The 15,376-nt window shown below is 38.8% G+C and overlaps 1 protein-coding gene across 1 annotated transcript; it reads left to right on the top strand.

The window, feature by feature from the left end:
• Positions 1 to 4,940: 4,940 nt before the first annotated feature.
• LOC102856833 (olfactory receptor 1009-like) lies at positions 4,941 to 5,882 on the top strand. The gene has a single exon (XM_006900439.1). It carries the CDS (start codon positions 4,941 to 4,943, stop codon positions 5,880 to 5,882), a length of 942 nt encoding a protein of 313 aa, XP_006900501.1.
• The last annotated feature ends 9,494 nt before the right edge of the window (positions 5,883 to 15,376 follow it).

Genomic DNA, 15,376 nt, shown 5'->3' with positions numbered 1-15,376 from the left:
TTGATGAGACTCTAACTTACACTATATTATTGTTGTTGCTCTTATATATCATTGAGTCAGAACCAACGCATAGCCAACCCTTTAGCGAGTTTTCAGAGTAAATCACATGGAAGGAGATTGCTCTTCCTTGTGAACCTGCTGTTGAGATACTGGTTACATAGCTTTCCGCATCAGAGCACAGTGCAAGTCTCTATAGTAAGACAAACAGAGTTAGTGATAGAAATTCATGTTTAATAGCACTAATTTTACAAATATAAAATGAAGAGATAAGGGGGAATAAAATTAAAAATAGAATAAATATAAGGATATGCTTAAAAATACTTAAAAGGTGTGAATATTGAGAATACTGAAAAGAATACTCAAAAGTATTTTTAACTTTAAAGTTAGAACAATTGACACAGAAGCAATACTCAAAGCCATAAATGTTTTCTTAGCTAAAACATGTCCCATATTTAGATTTAAATTGGTTACTCTATTTTGAGTCAAATATTAACAAAAAAAATCCAACAGCTGGAGTAATCTTAGAAGACCTTTAGAAAAAGTTATGGTAATAAAAGAATTCCTTAGATATGGCAGTCCAAGGTACTTGCTTTGCAAGCAAGGGTGAAATAGAAAACAATTTCATGTCTTCCCGTTGTTAGGTGCCAGTGAGTCAGGTTATAGTAATATTGAACTTGTGTAGGATCCAACTCTTAGCTGACTCTCTGATGGTTTTCCCCAGAGGACAACTCCCATCTCTTTTCACCTGAATCTCTAGTGCATTTGAACAGCAAAGGATATGCAGTCTTTGAGTTAACAGCACAACTTCCTACAGACCACACCATCTGAACTCTCTGGTTTTTTCTTTTTGGTTTTGATTATGTATAATAAACAAACAAAAACCAAACCACCGTCCCTGACATATCCTGTGCCATCCTCAAAATCTCTGCGGTAGTGGAGCGTGCATTTGCAGCCACTTTGGTCTCTCCATCTCATTGAAAGTCATGTTCTCTTTCACTGACCCTCTACTTTTCCAAGCATCATAATATCCATCTTCAGTTGTTTCAGTGGTTTAATAATACCAAAAAGAGAATTGCCTAAATAATTTTCAGAGGTGAAACAAAATTAACTTTTACGTATAAAGTCAATATTAAGAGTTCATTGAAAAAGAAATGTTTGTATAGACTATACAAGCAATGACTTAAAAAACCCCAAATGATCCAACCAAAGTCACATTTATTAGAATAAGAAAGTGGGCAGCATCCTGAGGACTTGCAGTCTGCCCTTATTTACATTAGAACCAACACTCAGGATACTTCAGTTTTATGTTGGAGGTGAGATTATTCTAAAGTATAATCTTATGTCTTTACTTTTTTCCTCTGGGCAAGAAATTTGGTCCTCTGCCACAGTAAACACAAGTATCATTTCCTGCTAAAATTTACATCTCAACATAGAAAAACCACCTCATGATGGTTTAATATTATATAATAAGCTATCATCATGATAAATGAAGAAAAGATTGAAATTTTTCAGGATTTTGTTTTACTTGGAGCCACAATCAACACCCTTGGAAGCAAGAGTCAAGAAACCAACTAAAAGCTATATTGCAAGGTGCACATCTGCCCCCAAGGCCCTCTCTGCCTTACTAAAGAGAAAGGACACACTTTCAAGACTAATGTGTGCCTAATTCAACAAGAGGGTTTTCATCTGCATGTGAAAATCAGACAGTGAGTAATGATGACCAAAGAATTGATGCCTTTGAATCGTGATGGTGGGGAAGAATATTGGTTATATCATAGACTGTACAAAGAACAAACAAATCTCTCTTGGACGAAGTGCAGCCAAAATGCTTCTTAGAAACAAGGATGTTGGGAGTTCATTTTATACACTTAGGTAATATTGTCAGGAAGAACCAGTCCCTAGAAAAGGATATCGTGCTTCGAAAAGCAGAGGGTCAGTGAAAAAGAAGACCCTCAACAAGATGGATTGGTGCAGTGGCAAGAGGCTTAAAGTTGAGATTTAGAGAATAACTCAGAATAGGGTAGAGTTTAAATAACTACATAATAGAACACCAAGAGTTGTCTTCTTCCAGTTCTTTCTTGGAAAATCTACACCCTTTACATGTTGTTGCTATAGATTGCCTTTGAGTCAAGCACAACTTACAGCGACCCTAAGAACAAAAGGCTTGAAGCCCTTCTAAAACTATCAACGTTTATCAAATTTCATAGAGTTTCTGGAGACATGTTTTGGAAAAATCCTCAGGGCCACTACTTTTTTTGACAATATGAGGAAATTCTATATCTAGAAAAAGATGTATGTCCCATTTGTTTTTTTCTCCAGTGATATTAATGTCAAAGAGAGAGAAGCAGGGGGAACCACCAAATTTCTTCAGCAATCTTCCTTCTCCTGTGCTACTTCTGTTTACAAAGAATTTCACTGGAGATTGTTTCCTTAGCCTAGAATTAATGAGAATGGAGAGACTTCATCCAGTTAGAAACAAACACAAAATTATCAAATAGCAGATCTCACTGGACTTTCTTAATGCATGAAGCAAAATTTAATTACGCCTTTTCTCAGCAGTATCATTCCCTAGATGGAGACGCTTTAGGGATAAGGCATCTTTAGTAATAACTACAAAACAAAAATGATGCAACTAATCCAGGAAGCTTTTGTCTAATTGACAAAGGCTCTAATTTGTTGTACAGTGGTGTCTTCCATATTTTTTAGGAGAAGATAAGAAATAAAATCAAATTACTATAGTAAATTCTGGCCCATTCCACCTGTGAAGGTAGCCATGGTACAGAGAGGGATGAAATCTGAGAAATAGAGCTCATTTTCAATGGGCTCTTTTAACTATCTTTAAGGAAGAGAAAACTTATTGGAATGTAAGTTGAACAGTTAAAGCAAACTCTGCCCTTTGTTATATACTTCTTTAGCAAATTTCAAGAGGCTATTAACTGTTTTAAGTGGAGTGAAAATAATGTATTTGATGGATGACCTGTGCCACGTGATTTTTATCATTGTTGGGTAATTCAGAAGGATTCAAGAAGACACAATTTATGCAGAGGGAAATTAAGGTTCTGCAGCTGACTGACTACAAGCACTTAAGTAAAATGACTCTTGAACAGCAAAATCAGAGGAAAAGGAAGCACTGAAATTCAGTTCACATCTACTCTAAACCATCTGGATGTCATCGTTGCTCAGAAAATTGTAGGTTAGTTGATAGATTGTTAGCGCGTTAAACAAGTGAGTTGTACTATCCTTACTGAATGGTCTTACTAATATTGAGTATTGTATTCTGTTCTAGCAACTGGAAATAAGGAAGAGAAACTGAAAATGAAATATTTCTACAGGTGTAGAAGGATGGTTTAGGCAGGTATAAAACTAAAAAAAAAAAAATATCCAAAAGGGGTGAGGCGCTCCAGGTCATTGTTAGTGGAAGATTGAGATACAAGTGTGTGCCTGATACAGGAAGAGTTATTAGAGACTGTGTAAAGGAGTCAAACAACAAAAAAAGGGTAATGGATGAAGAATTCGATTGGTCATCTTCTCTAGCTCTTTCATGACTCTGAAGCAAATGATACAGTGTCAAATGTATGTTATTGTTAAGGTCAAATCATATCTTTCAAACAAGAAAATGGAAAGATTGGTAATGAATATATGTATGGTGTTGGACTTCAATCTTTCTGGGCTAAAAGAATGCTTGAAAGTAAATTGTTGGTAAAGCTCTGACCACTTTCTAATTTTCAGAGATCAAAGACCAAAGAGTTTTATCCACTTTTAATAGATAAAGCAAGTAAGTTTCAGAGAGATCAACTGACTTAAGCCACCCATTAAGCTCATGATGACACAAGAATATATATAGGATACATAGTGAGAAATTTGAGTTCTGGGATTTCCTCTCGGAACTGCTTCCATGGCATGATACTTCAGCTCAGCACCTTCCACTTTTCTACGGCTCACTGTAGCCTATGGAATATAACCTCAGTACTGAGCAAAGAAAGCCACATGTGCCCTATGTTGCCCTCATATCAACATCCATTTTAAATTACATTTGCAAAATAAAAAGGAATATAAAGGCTTATAGATATTTTCTGCGGTGTGCAAAGGGGGTATGGGGTAGTCAACTTGGAGTCTGAATGCACAGGGCCCAAATCCAGCTCTGCCAGTTGCTAACCTTATGTACATTGATTGAGTCTTCATTTTCCTCCTGAATCGAATGGATTAGTAGTATTGATCTGTGGTCATTAAATAATGAAATAAAAACGCTAAAAATTATTGAGCACTTACATAGCTACTAAATAAAAGTCTGGTGAATGCTTTCCCTTAGTGATATTACTCTCACAATAACCTACAAGGTATGTATGCATTATTTTTCTTAATCTTTGCATTTCACATGATGCTAAATAACGTTATCAGGTTCAGAAGAGGTGAACTCTAGAGCAATTGGAAACAATGCATTCCGTTTTAGCCTGTAACCATAAATGCACAGCATATGACTCAAATATGGGTAATTTTTCCATACATGTCCGTTTCCTCCCTAGCTTTGCTTTACTCTCACTCTCCCACATTATCCCACCACGTGTAGATCCAGTACTCTTCAGGCCGTAGAAAAAGTTTTCTGAAATTGGAATTATTAGTTCACATATAGTCTCTCCACTCTAGAACCATCTCTGTCTATCTTAAATTATGGTACTTGAATCAATAAACTTGTTTGTTTTGCAAGTTCTTCCATGTAAAGATGGATCCTGTTGAATCTTTAAAACGCTGTCATTTCAAGTGTGCTGTTTTGTACCAGTCTCTCTCTCCCTTCTGTTTCCTTGGCCACACGGTGTAAACGAACTCAGATCATTCCTAACGCTCTCTAAGGTACAGGTACAGTTATGTTCTTTTCTCTGAAGTAATATTGACCAAATGTGTTGTGACTTCTTTGATCTTCTAGTTCAAACCAGCACCAGTCAATGGCCACTGACAACTACACGAGGGTCACAGAGTTCCTTTTCACGGGCTTGAATTACAGCCCCCAGTTACAGGTCTTCCTCTTCCTGCTCTTTCTGAGTTTCTACGTTATCAACCTCACCGGGAACCTGGGTATGATTATCCTGATTCGGATTGAGTCTCGTCTCCACACGCCCATGTACTTCTTCCTCAGCCACCTCTCCTTTGTGGACATGTGCTTCTCCTCGGTAGTGAGCCCCAAGATGCTCAGCGACTTCTTTGTGAGGAGAAAAGCCATCTCTTTCTTGGGCTGTGCTTTGCAACAATGGTTCTTCGGATTCTTTGTGGCAGCCGAGTGCTTTCTCCTGGCATCCATGGCCTATGACCGCTATGTTGCCATCTGCAACCCGTTGTTGTACTCAGTGGCCATGTCTCAGAGACTCTGTGTCCAGCTAGTGGTAGGTCCCTATGTCATTGGATTCATGAACACCATGACTCACACAACGAATGCGTTTCGCCTCCCTTTTTGTGGTCCCAATGTGATTAACCATTTCTTCTGTGACATGGCCCCCTTACTTTCCCTTGTATGTGCTGATTCCAGGCTCACAAAGCTGGTAGTTTTTGTTGTGGCGGGAGCTGTGGGCGTCTTCAGTGGTTTGACCATTTTGGTTTCTTACATTTACATCCTCGTTGCCATCTTGAGAATCCGCTCTGCAGCTGGGAGACGCAAAGCCTTCTCCACCTGCTCTTCTCACCTGACAGCTGTCTCCATACTGTACGGTACTCTTTTCTTTATTTATGTACGACCTAGTGCTAGTTTCTCCCTGGATCTCAATAAAGTGGTGTCTGTGTTTTATACAGCGGTGATCCCCATGTTGAACCCACTTATCTACAGCTTGAGGAACAAGGAGGTTAAAGATGCCATCCACAGAGCTGTTGCTAAGAGGAAGTTTTGTAGGACTTAAAGCCTGGTCTAGAAAAGATCGGGAAAGAAACCTAAAAAAGAAGTTAAACTAGGTGTATGGATTCCTAAGAGAATGGATCACTTGGCAAGTTTTGGAGTTGGACAGCACCCTCTATTCAATCATTTGTCCAAATGTTCACTGATTTATCAATCAATATGGATTACATCTCAAAGTCAAGAGAACAAATTCCTCCCTACTGGGACAATAAGCAACATCAGAATAGATGTAGACAAGATTGACACCACCAATGAATTAATCTTATTTGAATCTACAATCAAAGTCATTGGTACCTGCAGTCAAGATATCATGAGATGTATTGCACCGGGGAAATCTGTATTCATGGACCTTTCCAAATTATTGAGGAGTAATGATGTCAATAGAGGACAAAGCTGTTCTTGATTCAGTCCACACTCTTTCGGTCACTTTTTATGCATCTGAGAGCTGGACAATGAATAAGGATGACAGAAGAAGAAATGATACTTTGGACAAGAAGAATACGGAATATCCCATGAATTGCCAAAAGAACAAAGAGATATATCTTGGAGAAGCTGTAACCAGAGTGCTCCTTGGGAGCAAAGATTATAATGCTTCATCGCACGTACTTTGGACATGTTGCTGGGCGAGGTTATTCCTTGGAGAGGAACATTATGCTTGGGAAAGTAGAGGGTCAGTGAAAGAGAGGAAGGCTCTCAACCAGGTGGATTGACATGGTGCTGTGGCAATGAGCTTGATTGTGTCAGGTTGTGGGGATGGTACAGGACAGGACAGTATCCAGACAGATTGGTCTGGGGTCACTATGAGTCGTACTTGACTCAGTGGTATCTAACAACAACAATAGTGACAACCAATGCGACTTTATTAATTTTCATTTCAAACAAGCAAACCTAAACCCATATACTGCTCTTGAGCTAATGCTGGATCACGGTGACCCTCCATTGAGTTTTTCAGCTGTAAATCTTAATAAGAAGAGACTATTTCCACTTTCTTTCATAGACCCTGGTGGATTTGAACTCTCCACCTTTTGGTTAGCTGCTCAACATTTTACCTACTTGGTGACCAGAGTTCCTTAAACAAGGCCTTTTCTACATGATATACAAATATTAAAGTCCACAACTATAGTCCTTTTAATGTTTCATCTCTTAGCTATCTCATAGTACAATTGTTGTTATGTGCTATCAAGTGTCTTGCGACTCATAGCGACCCTATGTACAACAGCCCTAAACTTTGCTCTGTCCTGTGCCAATCACACTGTCTCTGACACTCCCACCCTGATTATCCCAGTCACTGAATCAATCCACCTCAGAGAGGGTCTTCCCCTCCTGTGCTGTCCCTCCACCCTCCCAAGCATGATGTCCTTCTCCAAGGACCGGTCTTTCCTCACAACATGTCCAAAGTATGTTAGATGGAGCCTCAGAATCTTTGCCTCCAAGGAGCCACCTGGTTTAACCCTTTCCAGTATGAATCTGTTTGTTTTCCTAGCAGTCCATGGTACTCTCAACACTCTTCTCCAGCACTACTGCTCAGAGACATCAATTCTTCTTTCTCCTCCTTCGTCATTGTCCAACTCTCTGATGCATAACAAGTGATTGCGAAGAACATGGCCTGTATCAGATGCACCTTAGTCTCCGGAGAGACACCATTGCTCTTCAGTACTTTGGAGAGGTCCTAACAGCAGACTTTCCTATGGCAATGCACCTTTTAATTTCCTGGCTACTGGTGCCAAGAATGTAGACTGTGGAGCCAAGCAAACTAAAGCTGTGTACAATCTCAATCTTTTCACCATCCGTCTGTCAAGAAGACCATAATACAATTACTTGTTCTAAAAACTTTATTTTATAATTCTATTTCTTACTAATTTTAATTTTGCTTTTATTTTCTGCCCTTGTTCTAGTTTCTCCTCTGATGATTGTTTGGAATTGGAGTTTAAAAAAATGTACTAGGATAACAGTCATATCTAACATTTATCAATGCTAATCTTTTAGGTATCCACTTCCTAAACAACATGCCTCCAGAAATCCTATGAACTTTGATAAATGTCGATCAATATAGAGGGGTTTCAGGCCTTTTGTTCATAGGGTCTCTATGAGTCATGCTTGACTTGAAGGCAATCGACAACAATACCTTTTAAACATTGTTCTTGTTAGGTGTTATCAAGTTGAGTATGACTCATAGAGACCATATGAGCAACAAATGTGAATTCTGTGCCATACTGGTCATCTCTGACACAATTGAGCTTATTACTGCTTATTACTTATTACTGTCGGTCCATCTTGTTAAAGGGCTTCTTATCATTTGATGACCCTCTACCTTTCCAAGCATGGTGTCCTTTTCCAGGAACAGCCTCTCCTAACAACATACCCAAAATATGTGCCTTCTTTGCTTTCAAGGAGCATTCTGGCTGTGCTTTCTCCAATAAATACTTGTTTGTTCTTTGAGAGTCCATTTACAAAAATATCTTAAATTGTTTTTAATGTGGTATTTTTATGATTAACCTCATTAACGGAATGTCTGGAACTTGAAACCCTTGCTTTTATACTATGTGTTGCTTTCATTTTATTTGAGGAAGCTTCAAGGCAAAGAACTAACTATGTGTGCTTAGGGACTGAAGGCGGACCTGCGTCCAATTCTATGACAGACGAAATGATGCTCAGGGACAATTTATAGCAGTAAAGAGGATTGTGCTCAAGTCTAATCCACTTCATAACTGAAAGAGCTTCTGATGGAATGGTGTAAACCTGGCTTTTCTTAGGATTCAATTTTATGATAGATGCTAGACGATTGTTTGAACTTTGATGGATAGAAATTTGGCTGTGTGGACCCAAACGCACTGCTGCTGAGTTAATTGACTCAGGACAATCATATAAGCTCTTGAGTTAATTCTGACTCAGAGTGATCCTATAAGATAAGGTGGCCATGGATACCTACTGTTGAGTCAGGACCAACTCATAGCTAACCTTCCTGTGGGATTTCAGAGGTGGTAATAGAGTTTCCATATATCACATACCATTGGGTTGGCATTCCTTACCATTAGATCCCTGGAACTTCCTTTAAGACAAGGGAGAACTGGTGTATAGGGTTTCCAAGATTATAATCTTTATAGACACACACTGCCATGCCTGCTGCTTGTGTATCAAGGACTGGAATTGAACAACTGATCTTTTAGTCAGCAGTAAAATGGTTTAACCACTGCAGCATCAGGGATAAACTGTGTATGATAAATCAAATGCACTGCTAACAAGTTGATCCCAACATGTGTTATCCTCAATCTGAGGTGGTAAGTCTTTTCAAAAGGAGTCTATCTCAGTTCTAATTGTGGGGCTGGTGGATTCGAATTACCAAGTTTTCTGGGGGATTCTTATGCACTAAAAATGTATAGATAATAATTTAATTGTATATGGAGCCTGAGACTACTTCTGCCTGTGCCTGATAATGCAAGTAGATATCTAGTATAACAAGAGAGTACATCCAGACAGCTCAACTTGATGGAACTGAAGCAAAAGTACGAAGAATACAAGACATCTTTCAGGTCTGTAGCCCTTTAAGGTACAACCCATGCCTATAGACAGTAGATGCACCTGTCAGGGCCACCATGTTACTCAGAAAGACTATCTAAGTCCAACATCTCTCCCAAGCTGATCTTTACCTTTTTTCTTTGAATGAAAATGTAAAATAAAAGAGAACTTCTCTGAGAATACAGATCAGCATATCTGCTTGTTATAGTGTCCTGTCTGCTTTGATGAAGAAATGGCCTAAGAATATTAAAGGCCTCTTAGGAGATTTGAGTCTACCTTAAGGTACCTCAGAAGATAAGCCTGGTGATTTACTTCCAAGAAAAAACAGTCATTGAAAACCTTACTGATTATAGATCTGTTCCGATACACTTGGACATGTAAGGAGTAGGAAAAGACTCAACAGCGATGAGTTCATGTCACCTATTTTCCCTAAATGAATATGTTGTTGTTGTTGTGTGCCATGAATTCGGGACGACCTAGAGCTGACCCTCCGGCAGTTAATTGCACAGAAGGATATTGCACATCCTTCTCCCACAGAGCAACTGGTGGATTCAAGCCACGAGCCGTTAGGACTACAGCACAGCTTTTTACCACGAGGCCACCAGAGCTCCCTTAAATTGATAGAGCAACAATGAAGTAGCATTCTTGAAAAGCCATAGTCCTTTGGGAAGGTGGTGGTTGCATCCCATCTAGTCAGAACTGACTCTGGCTGACCTTCAACTGCTTTTCAGAGGCAGTAGATGACATAGGAGGAGATTCCCATGGATTGGAACTGCATGTATTTTTGGTTTGTCAGTGTAACTCCTTACCATTAGGTCACCAGACCTCCCTCTTGGTAAGGTTAGTGTTGTTATGTACTGTAGAGTCGTAACCGACCCATAGCTGGCCCTCCATAACTCAGAGGCAGTTAATCTCATGGGAAGAGTTCGTCCATCCATCTCCCGCAAAGCAGCTGGTGGCCTCGAGCTGCGTGCCTTTGGGATTGGAGCACAGCTTTTTGCCATTAGGCCACCAGTGCTCCTTTGGTAAGATAGACTTAATCAAAATAAGTTTCTAAATTTTCGAGTACTTTTCCACATACAAACTGTTATGGGCTATTTTCTGCACTTCAGTATCTCTGAAAATGGATAACTGATCAATGAATACTAACTTCAACACAGAACAGTTCTGTGGCAGGAAGCTGAGACAGTACAGGGCAATGTTCTCCAAAGAAACCCTACCTGGATTCTCTTCAGCTGTTTCTCAAAATACCCTCTCCTTACTTGGAGAAAGGAGTCCAGGTAGTGCAGTGGTTAAGCACTTAGTATAACCCCTTAGTATAAGGTCTCAGCTTAACATTTCAGAAGTTGGTATTTGAACATATAGAGGCTCTGTGGAAAAAAAGACCTGGAGATCTTTTATTCTGAATGTCACAGTCTTAAAAGTCCTATGGGGCAGTTCTATTCTGTTAGCTGAGCAAAAATTGATTCCTAACGACAACAAGTTAAGAGGGAACAAGAGTGTATTGTCTATCTATTAATTTTGAAGATGCAAGTATGCAATATTCCCATCTCTTAGCAAGTCCAGAATAGATGTCCAAATTCTCAGTATTTCACTTGGGACTTTGGTGAGCTCAGACAGTAGTTTGTTATTGGTTTGGGGATTGTGTTGTATTGTTGGAGAAGAGTACTGAATATCCAATGGACTGCCAAAAGAACAAACAAATATTTCCTGTAGAAAATACAGCCAAGTTGCTCCTTACAGGCAAGGATGGTGAAGCTTTGTCTTTCATATTTTGGGCATGCTGTTAGAAGGGGCTGATCCTTGGAAAAGGACATCATGCTTGGAAAGGTGGAGGGTCAGCAAAAGAAAGGAAGACTCTCAATGAGATCGATTGATGCAGTGACTATAACAATGGGCTCAAGTGTATCAGAGATGATGAGGGTGGCAAGGATGGGGTGAAGTTCAGGTCCATTGTTGATAGGGTCACTATGAGTTATAGTCAACAACTGAAATTCTGATTTGGTGAAAGTATTTCTCATCCTTTGTAACTGATAAAATATAAATGTTAGATACCTATTTTTGTAATTGCTTTAATAAATGCTTAATCAACAGAGTCTACTTTTATGACTGTATATCGACTGAGGTGCTTTCCAATTGTAACAATCCCTAAATATTTTTTCATACTAGAAAAATTTGCTTTTTGTATTATTGAGAGACTTCATCTCCAGTATTTAAATAATAAGATTGTATAGTGTCTTAGTTTACTGTAAGATTTCTCATTAACTGACAAAAAAGTCTGAACTGTATTTTTTTGCACAAATAACAGGAGTCTTTCATATTTTTGTTCAACTATATTTTATGTTTTATGTTCAACAAAATATTCTTATAAGCATACTGCTGCAATATTTTATAAGCTGATGAAAAAAATTATATGATATGCCTATAAAATAACTTAATGAAAGAGCACAGTTGACCAAAATGTGTATTTTATCTTTATTTGTATAAATTTACTGTAATCACAGAATTCTGTTATGTGTTATTACAATAGTAAGTTAAATATAAGTACTTCCACCATTTTTACTTAGTATAATTAGATTTATTTTGGAATTGTAAATAATTATTTAAGTTAATTTGTCTAGAAACTCTTAGATTTAAAGCAATACTTACATTCTGCAGTTTGTAATCCTCTTTGTGGGGTTATTACATTTCAGAGCAGGGAAATATAAAAGCTACTTTCTCAATTGGATCAGGAGTGGGATTGGAACACTAAAACATCCATGAAATGTCTCTATGATTTTAACTTTACATTTTCTCTTGTATTTAAATGGAGGGTAATATTTATTCAACAGTGTTGTTTGGGAGAGTGCATTGTTTTGTTTTTTTTTTTTTTATATGAGAAGGTATTTCAGAGCAAGGTGTTTAAAACATTCTGTTAAAGGAAAGAATAAAATATAATTGGCCTACTGAAACTACATTTGGGGTGAGTTACTCTAAACCAGCATAAGGACTAAGGAAGAAGTGATGCGTCATTTAGTACTTTATCTTCAGGAACCTAAATAGCACTTGGTAAACTAAAACCAAGCAGCTGCTTTTAGTGGAGTTGATGCCAAGTCTTGATAATCTCATATATTGTGTAGCACAACCGGGCTCTGTACAGTTTTCATGCCTGTGAATTTTTTTGAAGATCACCAAGTTTTTCTTTCAAATGGGTCTCTGAGTGGGTTTGAACCACCATCCTCTTAAGTAGTTGAACACTTAAATGCTTGCTTCACTCAGCGACCCCTGTTGTTGATTGCCATCAAGTTGAGGTCGACTCATAGTGACTCTATGAACAAAAGACCTAATGCCTTTCCACAGCTATCATTGCTTCTCCAAGTTCATAGAGTTTCCAGAGGCATGTGGTTTAGGAAGTGGATAACACTCCTGCTTCTCAACCTGTTTTACAACTGGGAGCTCCACCAAACACTGTCCACAATGGGAAACCATTATGGTATTTGATATCACCATGGCATAAGGTTCAGCATCACAGCAAACCCAGGTTATGTACCTGATAAATCAAAACAGATCCTTTTGCTGTTATGTGGATTCTGACTCATAGATATGTCTCACGTGTTGCAAAATGAATCCTTGTTCTGTAGACTTTTCAGTGCTATGACTTTTCAGAAGATCTCCAGACCTCCTTTCAGAAGCTTCTCTGGGTGTGTTTGAACACTCAACATTTCAGATAAGAATCAACTGTTTATGGCACCAGACTCCAACCACATCATGGTGGTTGGTTGCTTGCTTTCAAGTCGGGCAAGACTCATAGTGACTCTGAATAAAAGGCCTGAAGCCCCTCTACAACTATCAACATTTACCAAAGTTCATAGAGTTTCTGGAGTTATGTTATTTAGGAAGTGGATGCCACTCCTGCTTCCAAACCTGTCATAGTATGCTCTTGTTGTCATGTGCCATTGAGTCGCCTGTGATGCATAGCAACCCTATGTAGAGCAGCTCTGAACCCTTCCCTGTCCTGAGCCAGTCTCACTAATTCTGACACACCAACCCCCATCACCCCAGTTACTGTATCAATCCATCTCATCTGGGGTCTCTCTCTCCTGAGTTGTCCATCCACCCTTCCGAGCATGATGTCCTCTCCAAGGATTGATCCCTCCTGGCCACGTGCCCAAAGAAAGTGAGGTGGAGCTTCAAAATCCTAAGCTTCCAAGGAGAGACTTGGTTTCACCCTCTCTGTGGCTCTAATTGTAGCATTGTTTCTATTGGATATTGGATCTGTCACTGTACTGGGTCTATACTGTTCATCATTACCTCATGCTGTGCTCATAGCTTGTGTTCTTGTATATCTGTATTTACTGCTTTGTCTCTACTCATCCTCGCTTTTTGTATACGAATAATCCCTCGCGATGCTTTCATATACTCCACATAGATTTTAATAGAATTTAGTCAGGCGCAGTGAGACAATCCCTCTGTGCTTTATCGTTATGTGATTGTGTCTGCAGATTTCAAGGAAGAAGTGGGCTGGCTGTAGGAAGCACTAATTTATAGAAGGCATTCAGCAGAAGCTCAAGATGCCTCACCATCATTATCACTGTCAATGCCTTTATTGTTAGGGTGACAGACTCTTTATTGTATTACCCTTTCTTTCTCCTGCCTTTTATATAAATATGTGCACAGAATAAATGAATGTATCCTGCCTCAAAGAAGTATCCAAACGTTTAGCTTTATAAAATAGAGAGCAACATAATGATCTAAAGGTTCCTTTTTATGACTTTCATCATTGAAGGCAAAAACTGCAAAGCACGGACATCTCCAGTGACATATGAGCTAGTAAACTATTGGGAATAATAATTTCCTTCAATTGAATAGTTAAGCTAAAGAAATTGTAGTGTTATATTCTTTATCAATAACGTTGTTGTTGACGTTGGTGCCATTGAATAAACTTCTATTCATAGCGACCCTATAAAACCCTCGAGAGCTCTGGTGGCCCAGTGGCAGGAAGCTGTGCCGTAATCCTGAAGGCATACAGTTTGAGGCCACCAGGGGCTCCACGCGAGAAAGCTGGGTAAACTCCTTCCATGCGATTAACTGCCTCTGAAAACCCACTGAAGGGTCCCCTGTGGATCGGTTCTGACTCCATGGTACACAACAACCACAACATGAACCCCTACCCAGTCCTTCATCGTCCTTATGTTCTCTGCCACCCTTGACCCATTGTTATAACCACTGTGTCAATTAATTTTCCTCTGTTTTATTGACTCTTTCTTTTTCCAAGCTTGACGTCCTTCTCAGGAGAGAGTGACTCCTAAGTATGTATGAAAAACCTCACCATCTCTACTTCTAAAAATCTCTCTGGCTGCACTTCTTGCAAGAAAAACTCACTTGTTTCTTTGGCAGTGCATAGTATATTGAATACCCTTTACTAACACCACAGTTCCAAGTCAGCAGTTTTTTATAACCACCTTTATTCACAGCCTTAACTTTCACATGCATACCTAGCAATGGAAAAATGCAGTAGCTTGGCTTATGTACAGTTTACTATTTAGAGTTACGGCCTCAGTTGTTAGCACTATTAAGAGATCATTAGCAGAAGATGTGAACAATCAAATATGTCTCTTGGTTTCTTGACTGGCTCTCCAATGAGTATAGATTGCGGATTCGATCAAAATGAAGTATGAGAACCATTTTCCAAGTATTACCTATATTGATCAAGTTTTCTAACCTTGTAAAAATATTCCTGTTCTCTTGCTAACTAAGAAAGTTGTACACATACACATAGACGACATTGGGAAGAACATCCCACACCAAGTAAATAAACACATATACACAGGAAAAGAAAGATCAGTGGTAACTAGCAACAACAACAATAAAAATTGAGAGGCAGTTATTTCAGGGTGTTGGGAACAAAGAGATCACAATTTTTTTTTAAAGTTTGCATTTTTACATTTATGATTTTCACAGTGAGTGTGTTTTATAAATTACATTTAAAGCACGGTCAGAAAT

This window comes from Elephantulus edwardii, unplaced genomic scaffold (genome assembly GCF_000299155.1).
Source record: "Elephantulus edwardii isolate Elephantulus edwardi_28Jun2011 unplaced genomic scaffold, EleEdw1.0 scaffold00284, whole genome shotgun sequence".
In the NCBI taxonomy this organism is placed as follows: domain Eukaryota; kingdom Metazoa; phylum Chordata; class Mammalia; order Macroscelidea; family Macroscelididae; genus Elephantulus; species Elephantulus edwardii.
Note: the sequence above shows the minus strand (reverse complement) of the source record. Positions and strands in the feature narration are given on the sequence as shown.